This window comes from Diospyros lotus, chromosome 12 (assembly GCF_014633365.1).
Source record: "Diospyros lotus cultivar Yz01 chromosome 12, ASM1463336v1, whole genome shotgun sequence".
NCBI classification, from domain to species: domain Eukaryota; kingdom Viridiplantae; phylum Streptophyta; class Magnoliopsida; order Ericales; family Ebenaceae; genus Diospyros; species Diospyros lotus.
Genome location: NC_068349.1, coordinates 6,158,112 through 6,185,170, shown reverse-complemented (window position 1 = coordinate 6,185,170; position 27,059 = coordinate 6,158,112). Strand labels below are relative to the sequence as shown.

Genomic DNA, 27,059 nt, shown 5'->3' with positions numbered 1-27,059 from the left:
AAAATAACTTGAAAATAGTAAAGATAACGCAGCCTTAATAATTTTAAATTTATAAAATGTATTTTTTGAATACATATCAAAATTTTTGAATTCTCCACAAATATAAATTTAGAATATTTTTTAAATTTATTCAAAATAGTATTTATTATTAAAATATTAAACAACAAAACACTTAAATAATATTTATTAAAATACGAGTATCGTTAAAAGTATTTCAAAACCAAACCAACAGATACAAAAAAGAAATAGCAATCATAAATGTATTTTTTATATTAAAAAGTTAAAATTTAATTTTCATAAAATAATTAGATTTTTCTTTGCACCATTTTGAAATAATAGTTCAACATATATTTTTTATATGACGAGTTTGAATATATTGTATTCAATTATTCATAAAAAAATGAACTATTATTTATTGACAGGAAGGGCTAAATGCAATAACTTTTAAACATAAGAGATATTAACTATAATTTATTGGGTGGTTTATTAAATTAGACCTTAAATCAGGGGCAATTTGCGCAATTTACCCAAAAAGTTACGTGAAGCCTTGGGCCTCCCGGCGATTTTATCTTCTGGCGGGAGAGGCTTGAATTAAGCGGCAGCTAGAGAGATCGAGAACCAGAGGAAGAAGAAAATGGCAGAGGAGAGTGCTTTAGAGAGAGAGAGGCTGCAGATCGAGCAAATTAGAGAGCTTGATTCGGAGGAACTGCAGATTGAAGAAGTCGACGACCTTGATGAGTCATCTGATGGCGACGCCGCTGAGTAAATTGACTATTCTCGCTGTGATGACATTTGCTTCCGATGATTAATTGCTCATTTCATGCTCATGCTATGTTTTTTACAGCCCCTAATTTTATGAATGAACACTTGGATGGCGTGTCTGTATTGCGTAGTCATATATTGGGAATTAGGGATCCAGAAGAATCATTCTAGGCTGAGAATTCAGTCCAGAGTTAGTGTTTTTGAATCTTCCGAAATTTAAACCTTCAGGTCCTAGTTATTAATTTTAGGTATAATTACATATGGTTTTGACATTATATTCACTTTTCATTATACTCACAGTTGTAAATATCGCACAGGATGAAATAGTGGATTTGGTATGTAAGGTACCAGTATCGTTTTGAATATATCGCTATAATAAATTAATAACATGTATTATAAAAATATGAGCAACTATAATAAAAATGACATCATAAAAACATATAAAACCACAACTATTGTCAAGAAGAACATGTTTCAAAAAAATAATTAATTTTTTACAATAATTATGATTAAGTAGGAACACATGCATCATCAAGCAGAAATGTGTGTAAGGACTTGTGGGGTAGATATTGAGGCTTTCCTAATTACAATTGGATTACATCAAGGAGATACATTGAGTCCCTACCTCTTTATTTTTATGATAGATGAACTCATAAACTACATCTAAGAAAAGTGCCTCGGTGTCTGTTATTAGTAAATGATATTGTCTTGATGGATTAGATAGAAGAAGGCATGAATAATAAACTTTGAATTGAATTTGAATTATGGAGAAACACCTTAGAATCCAAAAGTTTTAAATTGAGAGAGTCAAAATTTGACTATGTAGAATGTAAGTTCAGTAAAAATAGAAGTGTGGATGATGTAATGGTGAGACTTGGAGATCAAATTATCCCCCCAAAAGAAGGAGAAATTATGGAAAATGTTATAGAATTAAGGCATGATGATTAAAGTTGAAAAGTGCGTTCAACATTCTATGCGCTTGTAAAATCCTATCAAAGCTAAAAGAGAAGTTTTATTTGATAGTTATAAAACCATATTTGTTATATGACTCAAAATGTTGAGTATGACGAGACAAGAATGTTATGTGGATGTGTGCCCATTCAAGAAATGACAAAATACACAACAAAATCATACATAATAAGGTTGGTGTGGCACATATTATGGTTAAGATGTGGAAATCATGATTAAGATGGTTGAACACGAGAGAAGAAGACTGATAGTAGCACTTGTGACGTGAGTGAATGAAATGAAGGAAGTTTGTGGTAAAAGAAGGAGTGGAAAACAAAGAAAATTTGGTGGAAAACCCTTAGATATGGCATTGAATATAATGGCCTACAGAGTATATGACCATGGATAGAGATGGTTGAAGGTCCTGAATTCATGTAGCTGACCTTATATTGGAATTAAGGCTTGTGATTGTTGTTGCTTGCTCATTAAATTATTGTGTCATTTTGCAGGGTTTTGGTCAATTCAAGTTAGGATATTCACTGTTATATACCTTATTCAACTGTTGTCTTTAGTTTGGCTGAAAGAAGACTGTAAATTGGAATAGAATTAATGAACATGGACGTTACCCTTGTTAAAGTTTTGCTACCTAAGTATGATTATTGATGGAGTACACATTGAGAAACTAGAGCCTAGAATGCTTACGACAGTTGATTTGGTGGTGCTTCAGGTAGAAGAAAATTATATGGATATGGTTGTACATGGTCGTAATAAGATTTAAAGTTCACAGACAGATTAGTTCTTGATTTTATTTTTTATTCTTTTTTAAGTATTGCAGAATTATTTAAGAATACTGTAATTAGAGGGCATAGACACCATCTATTCATTAGGTTATGGTATTTGTATTTCAAGGTGATGGCAATAATGAGGGCAGGGACGTGATTGATCAAAGCCTGATTAGTTAGGGTTTATTGGATGAAAAGTGCCTTTTGGGATTGCAAACAGATACCTGAGAAAAGTGCTATTGAAAGGGAAGAAGCAGAAGAAAGAGAAGAATGGGATAAGAGGGAATTCCACTTGGACTGTTGTGATATCTATGCCTCCGTGAACTCGAAAACTTTCAAACAAGTTCTGGAAAACTAACTTCACAGAATTGAAAAATTACACAAATATTTAAAGACTGTTGGTTCTCCTAATTCCTTTGGGACATCAACTTAAAGTTTAGGGAACTTGAATATGTGGCTACTTGATTATTCCAGATGTAAGTCAAGTCACCTATAAATGATCCCATTACATAACTCTACCTGAGGGAACTTTAATACGTGGCTTCTTATTATTCTAGATGCAGGTAAAGTCACCATGGTCCAATTACATAACTCCACCCAAAAGGTGATCTGTGGGCACTCTCATAATATTTATAGCAATTTAAATACTTTCAAGTTAACCTTCCATTCTCAAACTAAAGGCTAATTATATCCTGTTTACAAATACTTATAGACTAACTTGTATTAACTCTAAACATTAGGTTAAAACCTGAAAGCATAACCAGGTTAAGGTCTAGATTTACCCCTCCTATTTAGTTTCATGCTCTCTCATCATTTATGAATACTCTCAAGTTAACATTTAATATGAAAACCTACTTAAAATACTACTATCCCAGCAGGCTTCAAAAGTTCCAAAAACCCAAAATTTTACCCGTGTGAACTTCTAGATTTACTGCTCTGTCATCACCCTATTACTTATTTCATTGCTCTATCTGGAAGTGGAGAAAATAAATGAAAAAACAAGGTTCCTCGCTGATTGCTGAATTGACTAAGGGAAAATCTCACTTTGGCATTTCCAAATAATAGTGTAGTAGAAATTAACTTGCTATGCTAATATAGTCATAGTAGGGCTCAACTGCTTGGTTATAGTATTTAATAGTATTTATTTTTTCTGGTTTCAAATAGGAAAGAATCATAAAATTTGAATGTTTTTCATTTTCCCCTTATCTTAGCAGCCAAATAAACATGAAGTGTATATTTCCAATTATTATTACAAAAACAATTTGATGGATGTGGATGTGTGTTTCAAAATTATGTTTTCAATGTTTCTACAATAGTCTTTTCACTGGTTTTGGTTGTGACTGGCCATGGCTCAAACTATAAACTATCAAAGTGATCGTGGCTATGATGGGGCTTTGGCATCTGCTGACTTTACCTTTGACACCGGTTTGGCTTCTTTACACACATATCTTGGTGGTAAGAATATCATGTGCATGTGTTTTTTTTCCATATCTCTCCGCCTTGGAGCTATTGGCAGTCTAATAAGTCAGTTTTCGTACATCAGAGGTTGAAGAGACCAATCATAGGATGGCTTTCCTGGAGGGCGGTGCTGTGTTGAATCTACCACTATACTACCTTCAAGGTATATAAACATTCTATGGAATTTGAAGGGTTTAATCATGTTTTACGTAGAGAAATTTAGGGGTCATTAGAGCAGCTAACGTATAGGACAAATTTTAGGTTCCTTTATTGGACCCTTCAAACAGCAGTACCAAGTAGCCCAGCCAGGAAGTGTTAAAAAAGACATATTAAATATATATTTTTACTTTTATTTTTTTGTTTTGAATGACTGCCATTTTCTTCAGAAGTTCATGAACAGTGGCAGATTTATACGGTTACATTGCTTATGTATAATGATTCCACCTTCAATCTTGCAGCATGTCCAAAATTTTCGTTAGATTTTTTCACTCTTTACAATATAAAATATATAAAACCTTAGCCAACTAGGTAAGATTGACTACATGAATTTTGGCTCACCAATCATCTTTGTCTATGGTCATATCTTTTGTAAGACCCATATAGTTGATACTGTACCTTGAGTTTCCCACTAAGTTTTTCTTAGTCTTCCTCCACCTCTTTTGTTAAAGACTTCTTCCATGCCATCCACTCTACTCACAAGAGCTTCTATTGGTCTTTTTATCACATGACCAAACTATCTTAATCACATTTCACATATCTTATCTTCAGTAAGGGCCAACCTCATTACAAAAACCCTTATGTTGATTCTATCCTTTTTGTATGGGTGCATATTCCCCATAATATCTTGATTTTGGTTACTCATATTCAGCACATGTTGGTGCTTTACTACCCAACATTTCATGCCATACAAGCTGGTCTTCTAGCCATTATATAAAATTTCCTTTAACGCTTTAATGGATTTTTGCTATTATGTAAAATGCTGGACGCACTTTTCCTTTTTAACAAAATTTTCACTGTTGTAAATTTTCTGTATCACCTTTAGTTCCAAGCTTTGAGGTAAAGCAAGAAATTATCTTGGGTCTTCCCAAGTGTTTGAGCAAGCAGCATGTGTGGTTGCCATGGGATACCCATTCCACATGACAAGATTTTAAGTGATTGACCAACTCCTAATCAAACATTTTATTTTAGTTTTCCAGAGCCAGAATTTATGCTTTTGCATGGGCCTGAGTTAGCTTTCTGAAATCATGACTTCAAGATTTGGCTTAATCAAATAAATCAAATTTCATAAATTTTGGTTAACAAAAAAAAAAAAAAATCATAAATTTTTGACCTGATTTAACAGCCTACTCTTAAAGGAGGCTCTATGATGGAGCTGAGAAATGGTAATATGCAAATTTAGATGCAAGCAAATTAATTTGGGTGGGGGAAACTGTTGGTTTTTTTTTATAGAGAAAGAAGAAAAAGGAATATATTCTATGGAAAGATATGTAGAGAATAGAGAGAACACCAAAGACTATTTTATTCAGCAGTAAAAGCATATATTTATACATAAAAAATGTAAACAGAATTGCTAAAAATTAGCTAAAGATCAGCTAACAACCAATCTGAAGTATATCAGATAGTTGCTAATTTATTGGTTATGAATAATCTTTAACAGTTATTTTGACTCCTTCAAACCACATCAACAGCTTCTTAGTCACTTTTTCAACACTCCTCCTTGACTTTGAGGTTGCAAATGCAAATTTTTAATTTTGGCATGTCTTAAATATAGGCATATGGGCATTTTATGGTTTATGGTTATGAGACATAGGTATGGTTTCTGGGGCATAGACATTTTTTGGGCATAGGCATGAATATGATTTTGAGTAGAGTTAAAATAACTCCTCCTCCTCCGGTGTGCATGCATAGTCAACATTGTCAACATATATTGACCGGGCGTCCACTTCTTCCTTCTCAGCCTGTATAGCAGACCCACTAGAAGAATCTTGAACAACGCTCGTTTCCTTTTCAACTTTGGCCTGCATTTCGTGAAGGGCACCGGCTTCCTCTTCTATCTCCTTGAGTCTCTTCTTCATCTCCTACAAGTCCTTAGCATTAGGGTCTTCTTCTTCCTTAACCCTAGACATGTCGTCATCGGCATCCATCTCTGCTTCGTTTGGAATCTCTCCTCCATACACTTCATGCTCTTGCTCCTGGTCTTGCTCTCGGTGACTCTCCATATTCACAGGTCCCTCAAGAAAATATGCTTTGATACCATTTGTTGGTTTTTTTTTTATAGAGAAAGAAGAAAAGGGAATATATTCTATGGAAAGATATGTAGAGAATAGAGAGAACACCAAACACTATTTTATTCAACACTAAAAGCATATATTTATACATAAAAAATGTAAACAGAATTGCTAAAAATTAGCTAAAGATCAGCTAACAACCAATTTGAAGTATATCAAATAGTTGCTAATTTATTAGTTATGGATAATCTTTAACAGTTATTTTGACTCCTTCAAACCACATCAGCAGCTTCTTAGTCACTTTTTCAACATAAACTATTTGTCTTGTTGAGGGTTTTTTCCCCCTTATATTTTGAGTACTTAGATTCCTCATTTTTCTTTTAATTATTTTTCTTTCCAGGAGTTCTGTTCCCGGAGGCCACTCTTCCTCTAAGAGTTATTCAACCTAATCTTATAGCTGCTGTTGAAAAAGCGTTGACACAAGTTGATCCTACTTATACTATTGGTGTGGTATGTACCTTGCAGTAGTAATCACTTGCTTTTGCTGAGCCTTGGATTCTTTCATTGGTCTTCTATCTCTATGTGGCTTGATACTTGATATGCTTGTTCAGGTACGGGTTTACAGGGATCCTGGAAATAATGGGAATATCAGATTTGCATCAATTGGGACAACTGCAGAGGTATGGGATGGAACCAGCTCTGGTCTTTACTGTTTATTTATTCAGTTTTGCTATTTGAGCTTACAACTATTCTTCCTGCTCGTGCGTATGCTTATTTTGTTTGAGAAATTTAAGCACCATTCTAATAATAAATGGCATCAAATTTAATGTTGTTAGAGGCTTTCAAATGTCAGACTCAGTTCAAGATACAAGATGGATTTAACTTTAACTATTTCTTTCAATAGTTATGCATCACTTGAAGGAAGAATGATTTTGCAAGTGGTCAAACTAAAATCCTTGTGTTAAATCATATTGTCTCTTGCAGAAACTCATTTATCACTCAAAAACTCTGATGTGACTTGAGAGGTTTGTTCTTGGAGTGGGAGTGAGAGGTTGTTGGAATATCAAGAAAAAGAGATAAGAGTTGGAAAATGAAAATTCTGAATTTGGATGAGACTAAGAGATAAGGAAATATTACAAAAGATTAAATTGATAAAGAGATAAGGTTCTTAAGAAAAAGAAGGCAGTTGACTACAAGTGATAATTCCAATTTTAGTGATACACTTTATCCTTTAAAGATATTCAATTTTTTCTTGTTTTTTAGGAGATGTTGTAGAAGAATTCTTTTATACATATCCCCTTCGTAAGTTCAATAAAGTATTGAAGTAGATTTCTATTTAATCGAGTGAACCTTTTTTTTTTTTTTTTTCTCTCTAATTGAGTATTCATCATAAGTTGCTCGACTATTTCTTCAATTTACTCGAGTAAGTTGCTTCAATTAGCTATTATTCTGTTTTGTTCTTGGTATTAGAGCTAGCAATCCTACTAGCTCGTTCCTTCCCCTTTGGTTATCTCATCTATACTTACCGGTTCTTGGTTAGCTCGTTCCTTCCCCTTTGGTTAGCTTGTTCTTGGGCTTATGGCAGATAATACTTCCTCCTCCAACGATCTTTTTGCCACCTCTTTGATCCCTGGTGCTCCATCTCAGTCTATGCCTTCCATCCTTTCAAACCTTGATTTTCATTCCCACCAGATTGAATGGGACAAATTTTCAGGAATGGTTTCAATTAGTCTTGTTGGTAATGGGGGGTAAAGGAAAAATGGGTTATCTTGGTGGATCTCTTCCCATGTCTCCTAAAACAGTACCTAACTACTCAACCTGGGATGCTAAGAATTCTATTGTAATGGCTTGGCTCATACATTCCATGGAACCAAAAATAGGTAGGACTTGTTCTACAAAACTGCAAATGACATTTGAACAACAGTGCAAGAAATCTATTCAGACCTTGAAAACACCTCACAATGCCTCGAGATTCGATCAGCCATCAGGACTATATGTCAATGACTGAATATTGCAATGTTTTAACAGCATTATGGCAGAAAATGGATCTATTCTATGACATAAACTAGCACTGTTTTGAAGATAGTGCCAAATACGTCAAGATGCTTGAGGAGGAAGGAGTGATTGATTTTTTTGCATGGACTCATGAAGTTCGTGGCTGAGTCCTAGGTTCTAAACCTTTTCCCTCCATTCGTGAGGCCTTTGCTGAAATTAGAAGAGAGGAAAGCCACAAGAAGGTGATGCTTAACAACTCATCTCCTTTAGATATAGGTATTCAAAACTTTGCTTTGGCAATTCATCAGAATAGTCCATCCCATCAAAAAAATCAAAAGAATAAAGACAAGAACCTATGGTGTGATTACTACAACAAAGCTAGTCACACTAGGGAGACTTGTTGGAAACTGCATGGAAAACCTACAAATTTGAAACCAAAGAATCAAAGGGATCAACCTAAATTGGCCTATGTTACCGAATCAGTACTGACATATGAGAAAGCTGGCAATACTCCTCCATTTATCGCAGAACATATGGAGATATTGAAAAATCTATCATCTCAATCCAAGGTATCTAAAGAACTTGAACATACAAACTCTAATGCTACAGTTGCTCAACAACGTAATAGAGTATTGCTAGGTTATAAATTCAGGAACATTAGATCATATGACCAACTATTCCTCCCTATTTTCTACATATGAGAAATGTAATGATAATGCCCAAGGTGTAGTAGCAGATGACAGTTTGAATAGTATAGTTGGAAAAAAGAGATATTAAATTGCTAAGAATAACACTCCTGTCTGTTTTACATATCCCAAATATCAACTGCAATCTTATATTAGTTAGTAAATTGACTAAAGATATGCAGTGTGTAGTTAAAATTTATTTTTCTTGTATTTTTTAGGACCTAATTTCGGGGAAGATGAATAGCAATGCTGAACGAAAAAATGGTCTCTATTTTCTGTCTAGTCCTACTCCATACAAATCTTTTAATTTAGTTTCTTTGTCTCATTGTGATATTATGGCACAAGCGATTAGCTCATCCTAGTTTTGGTTACCTAAAATGCTAGTATCCTAGATTATTTGGTAATAAAGACATTGTTTCTTTTAATTGTGAATAGTGTGTTTTTGCCAAACAATCTTGTAATTCTCATCCTCCTCACACTTATAAACCTTCCATACCATTCCATCTTATTCACAATGATATTTGGGGACCAACCCGACTTCCAACCTTAACTGGTACTCACTTGGTTATTACTTTTATTGATGATCACTCAAGAGTGTGCTGGGTTTGTCTAATGAAAGACAAGTCTGAAGCTAGTGTAGTTTTTATTCGGTTTCATTATCTTGTAAAAGATCTGTTTAGTCCTCTATTCATATACTCAGATTGAATAATGGGGGGGGGGGGGGGGGGGAATACTTTGGCATAGATTTCACAAAATACCTTTTTGATCATGGTATTTTTCATCAAAACTTTTGCCCTTACACCCACAGCAAAATGGAGTAGGTGAAAGAAAAACAAACATCTCCTTGGAGTTACTAGATCCATTATGTTCTCTAGCAATGTTCCTAACTCTTTTTGGGGGTAAGCTATGTTAACTACTGCATACCTAATTGACAAGCTTCCTTCTAAAATCCTTAATTTCAAAACTCCTTTGAGCTGTTTGCTGAAATTTTTTCCTAACATCTATAATCTTAACCCTCTTACCCCAAGGATCTTTGACTGCACTACTTTTTGTCATGACTCTTCTGTGAATTTGAAACGCTCATAGTCTGGAATGGATTAGGAGATGATTTCGATCAACACAAAACAGAATAGAACGAGGGAGAAAGAGAGGGAGAAGGAAGAAAGTGAGAGAAGAAAGAGAGAAAGAGAAAAACAAGAGAAGGAAGAAATAGATTCTGGTATTCAATTCAACGATGGTTCTCCCAGCATAGCTTAGGAGAATATATATACAACTGGTAGGTGTAGGTGTTGTCACAGCAGATCCCGTCCCCATTCGGTTATAACCACCCTTTGTCTTCTTCGACCCCCCTCCACGTGGTGAATCTTACAGCCTTACTAGCTAATACTAATAAAGGAGTTACAATAGTAAAAAGCACAAAATTACAGCAATAAAGGAATTACATCAGTAAACGAAAAAATTAAAAATCTTGCTACTCGAATTAGCTGCCCACATGAGCCTTCCGTGACAATTCCCCCTCCCTTACACCTTTCTTATCCTTAAGAATTGCTGAAAAGGCTAGCAACCCTTGGGAATTGTTTGAGTAAATTAAGCAGGTATTCCCAAGTGTTGCTTCCTATTGTTCCACCCTACCACTTCGCCAGCACCTAGATGAGTGGAATTCCTTGGTTGTAAACCACCCTTCTATCCAAAATAGCTTCCAGTTCTTCCACTCTACCCTCCTCCTTAGGAATTGTGGGCATTGTTGAGTTCACTTGTTCAGACCCTATTGTTTTCTTTAGTAAGGAGACATGGAAAACTAGATGGATTTCCTTCCGGAAGCTGTAGACGGTAAGCCACTTTTCCCACCCTTTCTAGTATGGGAAACGAATCAAAATACCTAGGAGCAAGCTTTGAGACCGACCTTTGAGTAATAGCCTTCAAATAGGGTTTCCTCAATCTCAAGTATACCTTCTCTCCCACGTCAAATTCTCTGTCACTTCTCCTCCTATCTGCAACTTGCTTCATCTTATTTTGAGCTGAGGCCAACTCTTGTTTTAGTTGTTGTTAGACCATCCTCCTCTGCTGTAAGTATTCTTCTATTGAGGCTGCAGTGGGATGCTCTCCTATAGTAGGCAATAGAGGAGGCTTGTATCCAAAGAGAGCCTCGAAAGGAGACATTTTTAGGGAGGAGTGGTGATTAGAGTTGTACCACCACTGGGCCAAGGAGAGCCATCTATGCCAGCTCTTGGGCTGCAAGATACAGATACACCTTAAATAATTTTTCAAGCCTTGATTTACCTGCTCAGTATTCCCATCTGTTTGAGGATGATAAGTAGAAGACATATTCAACTTAGTGCCCAATGCCCTCATAAGCTCCTTCCATAGGATGCTTGTAAAAACCTTGTCATGATCGAAGATAATTGTCTTAGGAACCCCATGCAAAGCTACCACCTGATCCATAATTCTAACCACTTCTTGGGTTGTATAAGGATGTGCCAATCCTATAAAATGAGCAAACTTGGTGAATCGGTCCACAACCACCAATATGTTGTCTTTCCCTTCTGACTTAGGCAGCCCTTTGATGAAATACATAGAGACACTAGACCAAGTTTGCTTGGGCACTAGCAGGGGTTGTAAGAGTCTAGGGTAGGCCATATTCTCGTTTTTGCACCTCCTGCAAATTTCATAGCCTAACACAAACTTCCTTACCTCTGCCCTCAGCCCTTTCCAATGAAAGAGTTGCTTAACCCGTAGGTAAGTGTTATGGATTTCCAAGTGTCCCCCTCATTGGAGATTCGTGCAGTGATTGCAGAATTCTCCTCTTGAGATCTTCATTATCCCCAATTACAATCCGGCCATGATATCTCAACATCTCGTCCACCAATGTATACCCTTCAACCCCTTCAGATCCCATTGCTACCTTCTCCAGTAATTCCCTCACTTTTTCTTCTCCTTTATAACTCTCTATCACCTGTTGGCACCATTCGGGAGTAACAGTGGTTATGGCTGCTGCACTTCCCTCCTCATGACACCTTGAAAGTGCATCTGCAACCACATTTTCTTTTCCCTTTTTGTATTGTATGGAAGTAGTCCAAGCCCATTAATTTGGCCATGCCTTTTCTTTGCAACTGTGTTTGTAGTTTTTGCTGTAATAGAAACTTCAAACTTTCGTGGTCTGTCTTTATTATAAACCTTCCCGCTTCCAAGTAATGTCTCCATTTATCTATAGCCATCAACATTGCTAGAAACTCCTTCTCATATATTCTAAGTCCCAAATGTTTTGGGCTCAAAGCTTGGCTTAAGAATGCCAAGGGCCTCCCTTCTTGAGCCAGGACCGCTCCTATACCACTATCACAAGCATTTTTCTCGAGGACAAAGGGCTTACTAAAGTTGGGCAGCCCTAGTACCGGTACCCCACTCATAGCTTCATTTAACTTCTCAAAGGCCCCTTCAGCCTCAGGCTAGAGTTGGAAAATGGGCAGGCCGGGCCGGCCTGCGCTAGCCTCTTGCTTAGCCCACCCATTTCGTGGGTCAGGTTGAATTTGGCCCGTGAGGGAGGCGGGTGGGGCAATGGGAAATGGGGGCCCGGCACGACCCTTAATAAATGGGCCAAGGCAGGCTAGGCCGGGCCGTTTTGGTGGGTCACCCCCATTTTGGTCACCACCCCTATTTTTGGTGGGCCGGGCCGAGCTAGCTTGTTGTAGTTGGGATTCTAAATTCTTCATGCGTGTCCCCTCTACTATCGTCGTCTTCCTCTCTAATCGGCCGAGGAAAGGTGGCTTTGATACCAAAATGTCACGGCTCTTCTGTGAATTTGGAACGTTCCTAGTCCGAAATGGATTAGCAGATGATTTCTATCAACACAAAATAGAACAGAGCGAGGGAGAAAGAGAGGGAGAAGAAAGAAAGTCAGAGAAGAAAGAGAGAATGAGAAAAGCAAGAGAAGGAAGAAATAGATTTTGGTATTCAATTCAGCGATGATTCTCCCAGCATAGCTTAGGAGAATATATATACAACCGGTAGGTGTAGGTGCTGCCACAACAAATACCTTCCCCATTTGGTTATAACCACCCTTTGTCCTATTCAACCCCCCTCCACATGGGGAATCTTACAGCCCTACTAGCTAATACTAATAGAGGAGTTACAACAGTAAAAAGAACAAAATTACAGCAATAAAGGAATTACATTAGTAAACGAAAAAATTAAAAATCTTGCTACTCGAATTAGCTGCCCACACGAGCCTTCCGTGACACTTTTATTCATATTTGATCCATACATCGGGGTAAACTAGATAAAAAAAGTCTGAAATGTGCTTTTGTTGGCTATTCCCCGACATAGTAAGGGTACAAGTGTTATTCATTTACAGCCAAACGATTCTATATGTCCTGTGATGTTTTCTTCCTTGTTTTCGTCCTTGAGCATCAACCCTACTGCTCCCCTACTTCTCTTCAGGGGGAGATATCTACAAAAGAAAAGCATTGGGACTTGTTTATATGACTTCCTATTATTCCGCCTCCCATTGTTTCTACAAATCCTTCTCCATCTAATGAGCTGAATGTTCCTGCTAAATCTACCATTGAACATATTCAAGAATTATGTGCAAGGGAGCAGAGAATTCTATTAATTTGACTCAACCCTTTGATCAGCCTCTTAAAGTCTATTCAAGGAGACCTAAAATTTCTTCTCAAATCCAATCATCTGAACTGAATGCAGGTTCTAACGTGGAAGAAACTAGCATTGAGGATGATCTTGATGTGCCTATTGCTAAAAGGAAGCGAGTGAGGTCTTGCACCAAACATCCTATCTCGAACTATCTTACTTATGCTAAGATATCTCCAAAGCATAGGGCATTCACTGCTTCAGTTAGTAAGGTAAAAATTCCTACAAATATACAGCAGGCTTTGGAAAATCATAAGTGGAAAGAGGCTGTATTAGAGGAAATGAAGGCCTTGGTTGACAACCAAATTTGGGACATTGTAGAGCTACCTAAAGACAAGAAAATAGTGGGCTGCAAGTGGATATTTATAGTAAAATATAATGCTGATGGAAAAATTGAAAGGTACAATGCAAGGTAAATTATGTTGATGCACAGGGCTTTACTCAAACATATGGAATATATTATGAAGAGACTTTTTCCCCTGTAGCTAAATTGAATTCCATTAGAGTATTATTGTCTATGGCTGCAAATTTAGATTGGGAACTTCACCAATTAGACATAAAGAATGCCTTCTTAAATGGATGTTTGGAAGAAGAAGTTTTCATGCGAATACCTCTTGGTTTTGAATCATCTGAAAATCAAAGTAAGGTATGCAAACTAAAAAAGGTCCTTTATAGTCTAAAGCAGTCACCTAGGGCATGGTTCACAAAATTTAGTGCAACTATGAAGAAGCTTGGCTATCAACAAGGGCAGGCTGATCACACTTTGTTTATCAAGCAAACTAAAAATGGAAAATCTATTCTAATCATATACAGGGATGACATGATTCTTACAGGTGATGATGCTGTAGGAATTCAACAACTAAAAGAGTGTCTACAAGCTGAGTTTAAAGTAAAAGACCTTGGAACACTTAAATACTTCCTTGGCATGGAAGTAGCAAGGAGTAAAAAAGGTATTTTTATCACTCAGAGGAAATATCTCTTGATCTTTTCTTTGAAACAGTGAAAATAGGTTGCAAATCTGCAAGTACTCCTTTGGAACATTATTGGAAATCAAGGAGCACAGAGGTTGATTATCCTGTGGACAAGGCAAGATACCAAAGACCACAAGGAAAATTGATCTATCTATCTCTAACAAGACCAAATATTGCATTTAGTGTGTGAGTGTTGTAAATTAGTTTATGCATGCTCCTACACAAAGACACCTAGATCTAGTAAATCATATTCTCAGATATCTCAAGGGTACACCAGGAAGGGGTCTTTTGTTCTGAAAATTTGACAACCATGAAATTGAATGCTATGCTGATGTAGATTGGGCAGGAGTTGTTGAAGACAGTAAATCTACTTCAAGATACTGCATTAAATTATGAGAAAACCTAGTTACTTAGAGGAGTAAAAAGCAATCAGTGGTAACTAGAAGCAGTGCAGAAGCAAAGAATAGAGCAATTGCCCAAGGAATATGTGAATTAATTTGGTTGAAAAGACTATTGCACGACTTAAAGATATCATGGGATGCACCTATAAAGCTATATAGTGACAGCAAATAAGCCATTAGTATAGTTCACAATCCAATTCAGCATGATAGGATGAAGCATGTAAGGATTGATCGACACTTCATCAAGACTGAAATTGAAAAAGGAATAGTTATCTATTAGATTATAAATCTAACAATAGAGTTCTCGAGGAATTGAGAACATAATTGGGAGAGAAAGTGGGAGATATTTGGGAGGGAGAGAGATTAGAAAAGAGAGAAAGAGAGATTTAGAGAGAAATTGGAGGGAAAACTAATTTCCAAATTCATTCAACATCACTCATTTAGGCGCTCTGATAAGGTATATATATTGATCCAGCCAGTTTGGGCGCCAAAAACAGTTGGTACCGAGTCCATGTTCACTTCCAAGTGGCTACAGCCTACGCTCATGTGCGCTTAAAGTGGCTACAACATGTAGGGACATTCTACCAGCTATGCTTAACGGAAATTCAAATCCTAGTAACCTAACAATCCTGGCCCCTTAAAGTATTTCTTGTCCGCAAGAAATATGTAGTAAGCTTGCCACATTGGGAAATTGCTGGAGAAGCTTCGGCAAGTACTCCCAAGTATTGTTGTCGGAGTGAAGGGAGGACCATTGAATTAACACCTAGATTAGAGGAAACTCCATTGTGTTGCATGACTCTTCTATCCACGATGGCAGTCGGTACTGCGTCTAGAGGTACTTCTCCCACCAGATGAGGTAATTTTGGGATAGATCTTTGTTTTCACACAGCTTTCTTGAGAAGAGAGGCGTGGAAGACAGGGTGTATCCTTGCCTCTTTAGGTAGCTGTAACCGGTAAGCTACTACTCCTATTTTCTCCAAAATTTTGAATGGACCATAATACTTGGGATTCAACTTCGATATGGTTTGTTTGGTCAGTGCCTTGAGATGCTGCTGGCTGAGTTTCAAGTAAACTTCATCCCTCACCGAAAATTCTCATTCACTCCTCTTTCGATATACTTGTTGTTTCATCATATTTCTCGCCTTGGCTAACTCTTTTTTTTACCATTCTTAACACCTCTCGTCTCTGTTGGAGATAGGCTTCAACTGCTGCGACTGTTGTGTGGCCTCCTAGGGTAGGAAGTAAGTCTGGTTTGTAACCGTAAAGGGCCTTGAAAGGTGTCATCTTGATCAAACTATGGAAGCTCGAATTGTACCACCACTGAGCCACTGCCAACCACTTGTGCCATCCCCTTGGCTGCACAAAACTTAAGCACCGGAGGTACCCCTCCAAACACTGGTTAACGCGTTCTATTTGGCCATCCGTTTCTGGATGGTATGCTGTAGACATTAGCAGTTTGGTTCCTAAGCTTTTCATGAGTTCCTTCCAAAAGAGGCTGGTAAATATTTTGTCTCGGTCAGATACAATTGATCTTGGAATTCCGTGTAACTTCACTACATTTTCTAAGTAGGCTCTAGCCACTTCCTGTGCTGTAAACGGATGGGTCAGTCCTATGAAGTGGCTAAATTTTGTGAACCTATCCACTATTACCAAAATACAATCATTTCCCTCCAATTTTGGTGGGCCGTCGATGAAGTCCATAGTGACATTAGTCCTTGCGCGATTAGGGACTTCTAGAGGCTGAAGTAGCCCTGGGTGGGCTACTGTTTCAAGCTTGCATCTTCTACATACCTCACACCTAAAAATATATTCCCATATGTACTTCCTTAGTTGTGGCCAAAAGAATATCTGTCTAACCTTGTATGTGTTTTGGATACCCGAGTGCCCTCTGATGGGTGATCCATGCAACGCACGAACTATTTTGTCTTTCAACTCTTTACAATTGTTGATCACCATCCTGCCTTTATACCTTATTACCCTGTTGGCCAATGAGTACCTCGGTTTGCTGGTGGCATTAACTGTTAACTGCTTCAGTAGATCCTTGGTTCATCCATCCTTCTTGTAGTTGTCAATAACTTCTTGAAGCCAATCAGGTACCATCGTAGAGATGGCTGTAGCCATCCCTTCCTCATGGCAGCGAGATAAGGTGTCCGCTGCAACATTCTCCTTCCCTTTCCTAAATTGAATCACATAGTCTAAGCCCATTAGTTTAGACATACCTTTCTTCTATAGTTGGGTGTGCAGCCTCTATTGTAGGATGAATTTGAAGCCCTCATGGTCTGTTTTGATTACAAACATTCCCCCTTCCAAGAAGTGGCGCCACCTCTCCACAGCCATTAGTACTGCCATCAATTCTTTCTCGTAAATGCTAAGGCCTTGATGTTTAGGAGCTAGAGCTTGGCTGAGAAATGCCAAAGGTCTGCCCTCTTGAGTCAGTACTGCTCCCATGCCCGTATTACTCGCATATGTTTCCAGTGTGAAGGGCTTATTGATGTCTTGAAGGGCCAATGTAGGCACATTACCCAGCGCTGCTTTTTCACAAACTTTCGATAGTACGTAGTAAGCCCTAAGAAACCCCTTAAGGCCCGAACGTTAGAAGGTTTGAGCCATGCCATAATAGCTTCTATCTTCTGGGGGTCAGTCCCCACACCAGCCCTTGAAATAACATGCCCAAGGTATTCTACCTGTGGTTTTGCAAAGGCACATTTTGACCGCTTGATACATAGCTGATTGAATCATAGGATCTCAAATGTAGCTCTAAGGTGGATAAGGTGTTGATCAAAAGAAGGGCTATAGACTAGTATGTCATTAAAAAAAACAACACAAATTTTCTAAGGTGGGGTTCAAAAATTTGATTCATGAGGGCTTAGAATGTAGCTGGGGCATTTGTGAGGCCAAATGGCATGACAGTAAACTCAAAATGCCCATGATGTGTTCTAAACGCTATCTTGAAAATGTCATTAGGATCTACTCTAATTTGATGGTATCCTGCCCTTAAGTCTAATTTTGTGAATATGGTTGCATGTTTAAGTTCATCAAGTAGATCCTCAATGATTGGGATGGGAAATTTGTCCTTAATGGTAATGGCATTAAGCTGTCTGTAATCAACACAGAAGCGCCAAGTTCCATCTATATTTTATATCGATAGGATAGGGGAAGCAAAAGGGTTGTGGCTCAGACGAACAATGGATTGGTCTAGCATTTCTTTGACCATCCTCTCAATTTCATATTTGAGTTTAGGTGGGTACTGGGGGGAACAAATGTTTACTAGTTCAACTTGAGGTATGAGAGGTATAGTGTGGTCCAGTGAACGTTTAGGAGGTAATGCCTTAGGTTCTATGAAGAGATCTTGATATTCATTCAGCAATGAATCTAAAAGGGTTAGTTCATGTACCTGTCGGTGTGATTCTGAATTTCTTGTCCTAGAATTCTCCTCTAGCTGATCATTGGCCTCAATGGAAAATAGATGAGCCTTCTGCGCCCATTTCTTTTTGAACATCCGTTGCAACTTCTTGCCCCCCATCATTTTGCATGCCCCCACCTCCATATGGCCTTGTAGAACCATTATCTTTCCCTTCTTTTCCAGTGTTACTTCCCTATTATTGAAGTCAAAACTAATAGGACTCACCTCTCGCATCCAGTTCACTCCAAGCACAATATGGCAGCCTCCCAACCTAAGTAGTCTGAGATCAGCCTGGAATTCTTTCCCTTGCATCTCCCAACAAAATCCCACGCAGGCTCATTTGTTGATCACTTTGTCCCCATTGGCTACCGTTACTGACAATGGTTGGGTTCTAGCCGTTGGGTATCCCATCTTCTTAACCGTGGTTTCATCGATGAAGCTGTGGGTGCTCCCACTATCGATTAATACCATGAGAGAACTATCTTGCACCCTTCCTTCCACCTTAATAATTTTGCTATTGGCCACCCCTTTGATGGCGTGTAGTGATATGGCTCCACTGCCTTATTCCTCCTCTTCTTCCATCACTGCCAATTCTTCCGTTTCTTCCTCTTCTTCTCCATCCAGCAACAGAAGTTGTTTTCTACACTGATGCCTCGGTGTGTACTTTTCTCCACACCTGAAGCACAGTCCAACTAGCCTTCTTTGTTCTATCATCTTGTCTCTGCTTAGCATATTTTGAGGGGGTGCAGGTAGTGCGGGGTACTTGACGTTAGGCCCTATTCTCATTGGTTCCTTTCCCATTGGCCTACCTCCTTGGTTTGTCATCCCTCCTTGCACTCCTCTAATCTGCCCCTTCTGTTTCTTCAACAAGGCGTCAAACGTCATTTCTTGTAGATAGGCCCCTTTTGTTGCTTCTGAGACCGTTCTTGGTCGGAGCACTTGCACCCCTGTTAAGCATCAAGAATTTGAGTTCTTCGAACTTCGCTTGATAATCCATTACTGATCCTTCCTATCTCAAGCGGTTGAACTCCTGCACTACATCCAACTAGCCTCATTCCCCAAACCTTTCATTAAGTAAGGCCTTTTGTGAAATCATCCCAATTATAGCTCTCTCTTACTCTGGACTAGCCTTGAAACCACACATCTCCTTCATCGTGAAGATATGCTACTGCCAGGGCCTCCCTTTGGTTCTCCGATACTTGGTGAATTTCGAACAAGTTCTCACATCTTCTCAACCACCATCGTGGTTTAATACCTTCGAATACTGGTAGTTCCAATTTGGGTACCAGAAATCCCCGTCTCCTCTCTGTCACCAGTTCATCACCTATTGTTGGTTCTCCTTTCGATTCAACTATCCCCGCATTACGGTGGTGAATGCCAATTCCTGGTAGAATTGGCTCTGATCGTTCTCTAGGCGAAAAATCAGGAGAGATCCTCACCTGTGGTTGATTTGTGAACATCATCATAAATTGTTGCAGTTGATTCCGCAACAAATTTCCCTGATCTTGAACTTCTTGCATCTCCTCCTGAATTTGCAAGTGCATATCCCCCCTGAGGCCATCGACCAGAGCCTCCAACTTTCTATCCACTGTTGATCCTATTCTTTCCTCCACCGTTTCTACCCTTCCGTGCATCTCGGATACTGTCACTTTCACTTGTTGAAATTACATCTCCATCTGTCACATCCTAGTTCCATCCGCCATAGATGCAATCGTCTAGCAAAGTCTAGCCAGGAGTTTGCTCTGATACCAATTTGTTAGATTATAAATCAAACAATAGAGTTCTCAAGGAATTGAGAATAGAATTGGGAGAGAAAGTGGGAGATATTTGGGAGGGAGAGAGATCAGAATAGAGAGAGAGAGAGAGAGAGAGAGAGAGAGAGAGAAATTGGAGGTGTTGGAATTTGTTGAAGCTTCAACATCGTCGTTTTGGTAGGGGGCAGGAAGGTCTTTTGGCAACCCTCATTGGTTGCCCAGAACGCTGTTGTTTTGGGCCCATGAGTTGGACGACCAAAGCGGCAACCACCCTTGTCGTTTCATCGAGGCGTGCCTTCTCTTGTCGTTTTGCCTGCTCCTTCCCCGATCGTTGATGCTACCTTTATACGACTCCATCCTCACCACTGCTTTCCTCTTTATATCTTCTACAATGGCCTTGAGATCATCAATGCACAGCCTCCGATTTGTATTGCCTCAGTTAGGGTTTGATTTCATTCTCTGTGTTTTTATTCTCTCTGTATAGATTTGTTATGAAAGTTTTCTCTCTAGGGTTTTGCCTTTAATATGTAGATTTGTGGTTATGGGGCTCATTTGATTAGAGAGTTGTTTTGTACGGTGAGTATTAGAGAGTGAGATTTGTATATTGAGGTTGTAGTCGTTTTTCCCAATAGTGCAGTGAGCTCTCTTTGTCGGAACTCAACGTGGACGTAGCCCTCATTAACGGGTGAACCACGGTAAAACTTGTTTTTGTTCGTTTATGCTTTTTCTTTGCTATTCTATTCATATGCATGTTTTAAGTTTATCGAAGACTCTGTGAATGTTTTGGCTCTTTTGTTATTTTTTGTTTTGAAAAGTGGTCGAGAGTTGTCTCGACCCAACAGGAGGGAAACTAATTTCCAAATTCATTCAACATCACTCGTTTAGGCGCTCTAATCAGTTATATATACTGATCCAGCCAGTTTGGGCGCCAAAAACAGTTGGTACCGTGCCCATGTGCACAAGTGGCTATAGCCTACGCTCATGTGCGCTTCAAGTGGCTACAACATGCTGGAACATTCTACCAGCTATGCTTAACGGAAATTCAAATCCCCGTAGCCTAATTACACCCTTATTTATATTAATTAGCTAGCTACCATAACATTATCCTCTCATACATTCCAACTCAAGATCAAGAGGTTGATATTCTAACTAAAGCTATGTCCAAGCCAAGTTTTGAAGTGTTAATTAGCAAGTTGGAATGATTGATATCTATTTTCTAGCTTAAGGGGGAGTGTTGGAATAAAAAAAAAAAAAAAAAGAGATAAGAGTTGGAAAATCAAAATTTTGAATTTGGATGAGACTAAGAGATAAGGTTGGTTGGAGATAAGGAAAGATTACAAAAGATTAAATTGATAAAGAGATAAGGTTCTTAAGAAAAATGATGCAGTTTATTACAAGTGATAATTCTAGCTTTAGTGATAAACTTTATCTTTTAAAGATATTCAATTTTTTCCAGTGTTTTAGGAGATGTTGTAGAAGAATTCTTGTATATATATCTCGTTCATAAGTTCAATAAAGTATTGAAGCAGATTTCCATTTAATCGAGTAAACCTTTTTTCTCTCTAATTGAATATTCATCCTAAGTTGCTCGACTATTTCTTCAATTTACTCGAGTAAGTTGCTTCAATCAGCTGTTTTTCTGTTTTGTTCTGAGGTAGTTGCTGATTTGAACCCATCAAAGATTGTGGGGGTGGAGAGAGACTGGAGCAGTCTGGAGAAGGTTAGAAAGAGAATTTCAGCTGAGTGAGAGCCAGCTTAATGGTGAATTACTTTTCTTTTAGTTCTCTTACCTATTTATAGATGATAAAGGGGTTGTAACAATCTCCTCAAGAAATTTGTGCTAGGTTTGATGGAATAGTGACATTCCGTGTAACTCAAGATGCAATTGATGGAAGGTTCTGGAATGCCACATGGCAGATTTGATTCCCACATGGGTAGCCATTCCACACAATTGAAGGAGTTCTAGAATGCCACACGGCAGATTTGGTTCCCACGTGGGTAACTATTAGAATATTGAGAATAAAGAATAAAGAATAAATTGATAGTGTTGGAAAAATTAAGATCAAATCCTAATTATTTCTCTCATGGCTGAGGATGAAGTGATACGGTTGTTTGGAGATAAGAGAGGATTACAAAGATTAGTGATAAGGTGATAAGGTTCCAAGATTAAAGGATGAGGCAGTTTACTAAAGACAATTCCAGCAAATTTAAAGTTCAGTTGAAAAACTTTAGCTTCTAAGACTAATGCAAATTTATTCCTGTATTTTAGTAGATGTTGTAGAAGATTTCTTGTATATATATATATATATATATATATTCCATATGTGAATACAATAAGAGATCGAATAAGCTTTCATGAGGTGATGGTAAATGAAGGTAATTGATATGGTTGTGTTTCATCACATAGTTGATATTGTGAAACCAACACGTATAGTATGAAAACATGACATTCCTATGCTTCTGTAGTTATCGTGTAGATTTTCTTGTTTGCAGTTTATGTTCTATTTAATTTCCATATCTCTTTTTTGTTCTTGTAATTCTGTTGTATACAGGGACAGTGACCCCCTTAAACCATGTGCATCTCATCTTACCTATGATAAAAATTGCCACCTACCTACTCATTGGCTTTTCTTTATCTTATTATTAGTTTCCTTGTTTCTTGGGGGGTGGGGAATGTGTCTTCTCTGGCTCTCTGGAGCCTTCTAGAACTCAAGTTTGTCTATTGAATTCTTGATTAACTGTGTTTTTGCACTTCCACTTTTTAGATTCGACAATTCAAACGTCTAGAGGATGGTTCATTGAATGTGGTTACCCGTGGCCAACAACGTTTTTGTCTAAAACGTCGGTGGATTGACGTGGAAGGCGCAGTAAGTTCAAGTTTACAGATTTTTATCACATCATTTGTATTTTCACGTGTGGGTGAACTTATTTTGTTTATGGTCTTCTTCCTAGCCATGTGGAGAGGTCCAAATAATCCAAGAAGATTTGCCATTAAGAACTCCACGTGATGCCGTGGGACAATTGGCACCTTTAAGGAATTTACGCCCGCCACCTACCGACTGTTCTAGGACTAAACGACATAGATATGGAAATGAAGATGATGATTCAGGTGCAACATCAGATGAAAGTTTTGAGAGTGAGCTTTCACTTACAGAAAGAGGATTGCACCGGTATGCAACCATTTCCTGTTATGCTAGTGATAGCGACGATGAGAAAATTGTGGGCGAGTCAAAACTCCAATTGGATAAATTTCCATCAAAGGGCTCCATGAGGAAAATTTTGATTTCAAAAACTCAATCTCAGAAGGTTAGGCGGAAAAGAGATAGGTTTTATGAAGTTCCAAGAGCATTTTGGCCCTACTGGGTTTATCGTATGCATGATTCATACTGTCTTGCACAGAAAGCAGCAGGTACCTTAATATCAATTCCTTTCTTTGCCAAAAAATGATATTCTGCCAGTTCCTAAGTCAATTTGGCTCAAAGTTGTGGTGATACTGCCTTTGAATATTTTGATTATCTACAACTGAGTGTATTCTCTACTTCTTGACATAACGTATTTTGAACATCCCTAACACATGTTGACATGTCCTGTTGTTTCTTTCTTTCTCCCTTTTTCTTTTTAATAATTTCCTTAGAGCCAAACAATTTGATGCTTGGACATACACATGCTATCCACATAGGACACGAAAAGCATTCAAGTTTGCAAAAACTAACTTTGGACTTGATAATAAACAAAAATAATTAGTAAAAAATTCATGTAACATATCATTATATGTGTATGTATTACAATTTTTTGCCATGTCCTTACCATGTTGAAGTCATATCTTTGCTATTGTGTCTATTTGTCTTAATCAGTGCTTAATCACCACCTGAAATGTCAAAAATTAGTTTACTAAGATAGTGTTTGTTAATCAAGATATAGGCCGGAAAAAATGTGATATAGAAAGTATTCCAGACAAAAGTGTTTTCCATTGTATTTGTTAAATTTATTTGACGCCTATTGAAAAAGAAGTCACGTGACTTCTTATCTGGGTTTTTCTAAATAAATTTATCTCTCTCCCTCCTTCAGATAAATTTATCTTGGTCTTTACAAATAAAAAAAAATAACGCATGTGTCCTCCAGTGCATTTCAAAAAATTTTAACAAATAGTTTGATAAAAAATTTTGAAATACTTTCTAGCCTTACCATTCCATATTTTTGTCTGGAAAGCATTCAAACTTTACCTTAATATGACCTTATCTTACCCATTTTAACAAACGCTACTCAAAAGAGGGATGCAGAAAAGGGCATGCCCAGGAAGTGCACGAGGCTTCCTAGTTTGGGAGAGTAGGGGAGCTTGTCTTTGTATGCAACCTTAACTTTGCAAAGAGGCCATTTTCATTAAAAAAAAAAAAAAGGCATGCATAGATGGATAAAAATTATGTTATAATTGTGACTTGGAATTCAAATTTGATTGTGATTCAGATTTTTAATTTGATCATGATTAGGACTTCGAATTTGACTATGATTTGAATGTTGTCAAATTCAATTTTGAGTGAGATTTATCTCGTATGAAGAAATATCCTCTTGATTCTTCTGATTAGGATATAATTTCCTGTGTATATCTACAGATGAGTTTTAGGTCTATAAATAGGCGTCCAATGCCCAATAATTAGTTGTAGTTCTATCACTATTATTGTACCAATATCATCATAAGAATATTTTGTTCTTTCTGCCCGTGGTTTTTTTCGATTTGGGTTTTTCACATTAAATTATGTGTTCATTTGTGTGGTTGATGGTTTGATTATAGTTTGTTTTCAATCCAAATTCGTAACAAATTATATGCTTGCAATGCAGTTATGTACTTGAATTGGTAGTGTGGAGTTTGTACAGAATGTAAATTGGGCAGTTTATTGTTGCATTCTATGATGACACATTTCATTTGTACTTGGTGCCATATGAATTTGTACTCAGGATTCCTGGTAATTAGCATGCATGGATAAAGGTCTCGTATGTTCCTCAATTTGCTATTGGGCACCGATTCAGTATTATGTAATTATATCATTCCAGGTTATGATTGGCTCTTTCTATGATTTCATCTGATGTGATTTCTTGGAACAAGTGGACAATGAGCAGGGGTTTCCTGACTATATGGGAAGTGATATTTTGTAGAATGGAGATAATTTTTTCTCCCCATACTGCACAGAGATTGTTGTTTCTTCTTCTTTGCAGTTGTACTAGCTAATTGATTCAGATGTTCAGAATGCTTAATTGTACCTGTCAATATCAGTAATTTTATGGGCTAAATGCTGCAGATAAATGGAAACAGATTGTAGGGTTACCAAGCATGGATGGACTTGTGAACAAACCAGATGCGCTCTCTTTTTATATTGCCAGTAAAATTCCATTATCCGAATCTACAAGACAGGAGCTTTTGGAAATTGATGGAATTTCTTATCGACTACAACGGGAAATTGAGTTACTTGAAAATTTTAATCATATTCAATGTAGAAGTTGCAAGGTACCGAAGGTTTTTGCAAGAAGCTTCCCTCCATGCATGTGTTTTTCCTATCTGTTCATTCAATTATATAGTTCGTCCATTCTTCCGTGCAGACTCTGATTGGGAAGAGGAGTGATATGCTGGTGATGTCCAGTGAAGGTCCTCTAGGTGCTTATGTGAATCCAGGTGGCTATGTGCATGAAATAATGACTCTGTACCGAACAAATGGTTTAGCGCTTCTTGGAATTCCTGTTAAAGAATACAGCTGGTTTCCTGGGTATGGATTTTAGCATCTATTCCCTCCCAAGCTCTTATGTGCATAAAATAATGGCTCATGCTATTTGTTGAAAATGACTCATCCTGCTGAAAATAACATCTATAGCACTCCTAACCTGTTATTCCGGGTATGGTTTTTTGTTTGGTTAAATTTTATTACGTTCATTTTAAAATTCTCAGTAGTTTTTCCATGGGGTGCATGCCCTGAATGCGGATTGTTTTTCAAATGTTTCAATTGATGATGGACTGATTCATTGGTCATGAACTCTCAAGACCACGTTTCAATTGGCTGGGTGTGCCTCAATTCTGTACTGATCGTATAATACTTGTCTAAATGTACGTGTTATGTTTGTGTGATACTATTAAGTTATCGTGTAGGTTGCTGTCATATTTTCCATGCTTCCTAAGCTCAAATTACTGGAAAAATTTGTAGCATTTGATCATATATAAGAGGTAAAGCCTACAAGCTATTTCTGGTCTGGGGAAGATGCAGTTCATGGCAAGATCATAATTTTTCTGCCTACTTGAACGTTGGTTATTGCTTCTGGTATACCTGAATGAAGTGTAACTTATCAAATTATACCTAACATAGTAGGGATCACATTAGCTGTTGATAAATGCACGGTCAAGGATTTTTACAGTAGTTGTGAGTTGGTCGGAGTATGTGACTGATCCTAAAATTATTCTTCTCATGATTTCTGCTGCTATCGTTTCATTCTTTGCTGAAGCTGATTTAGTGTTGCTTGAAACTACAACTAAGAAACCTTGCTTTCCAGGTATGCATGGACAGCTGCAAACTGTGCCGGTTGTGAGAGTCAAATGGGATGGCGTTTTACAGCCATAAATAGGAAGCTGAAACCAAGAGCATTTTGGGGCATTCGATGTTCTCAAGTTGCCGATACGACTCGATGAACCTTTTTGTTTGCAACTGCCTATTCACATTTCAGTTGCCTTCAGGTAAGGTTAATCTGTGTATGTTTTTAGATAATGAATTTCCCAGTAAAAGCCATTCTAATTGCTTTAGGATCCTTCGAGAAGTGTGAATCATGTGCTGGTGAAGAATAATGGGTGAAGGTTTTGGGATTTGTTCACATTAATAGCTGCTTTATTCCGTTTCTAGGTAGAAGTGCTTCAAATCTTGATTTCCTATTCTCTTCCTGTTTTTGAATGTGACTGCACAATTATCCTAGTTTGCCTGGACGTGGAGCAACATGTTTGAGTTCCAGTTGGACTCGTGGCCTCTGTATGCATTCTATTTTTTTTTTTTTTTTTTCT

General features: G+C 37.7%; 1 protein-coding gene across 3 annotated transcripts; it reads left to right on the top strand.

Annotated features, from left to right (window-relative positions):
* Window positions 1–567: 567 nt before the first annotated feature.
* Window positions 568–27,046, top strand: LOC127786946 (uncharacterized). 3 transcript variants are annotated; one of them, XM_052314741.1, is made up of 11 exons: window positions 568–762; window positions 3,865–3,947; window positions 4,036–4,113; window positions 6,579–6,688; window positions 6,790–6,858; window positions 22,795–22,896; window positions 22,982–23,438; window positions 25,324–25,529; window positions 25,622–25,785; window positions 26,561–26,741; window positions 26,809–27,046. In XM_052314741.1, the coding sequence occupies exons 1-10, from the start codon at window positions 635–637 to the stop codon at window positions 26,694–26,696; spliced, it is 1,533 nt and encodes a 510-aa protein (XP_052170701.1). In that variant the 5' UTR covers window positions 568–634; the 3' UTR covers window positions 26,697–26,741; window positions 26,809–27,046. The 3 variants fall into 3 exon arrangements, with proteins under 3 accessions (XP_052170701.1, XP_052170702.1, XP_052170700.1); XM_052314742.1 differs by having other exon boundaries at window positions 26,791–27,046; XM_052314740.1 differs by having other exon boundaries at window positions 26,561–27,046.
* Window positions 27,047–27,059: the final 13 nt, after the last annotated feature.

Coding starts and splice junctions, on each gene's coding strand:
- LOC127786946 (XM_052314741.1), top strand. CDS start 635: ATGGCAGAGGAGAGTGCTTTAGAGAGAGAGAGGCTGCAGATCGAGCAA. Junction 4,114..6,578: donor ACCACTATACTACCTTCAAG/GTATATAAACAT, acceptor TTTTCTTTCCAG/GAGTTCTGTTCCCGGAGGCC. Junction 23,439..25,323: donor TCTTGCACAGAAAGCAGCAG/GTACCTTAATAT, acceptor TAAATGCTGCAG/ATAAATGGAAACAGATTGTA.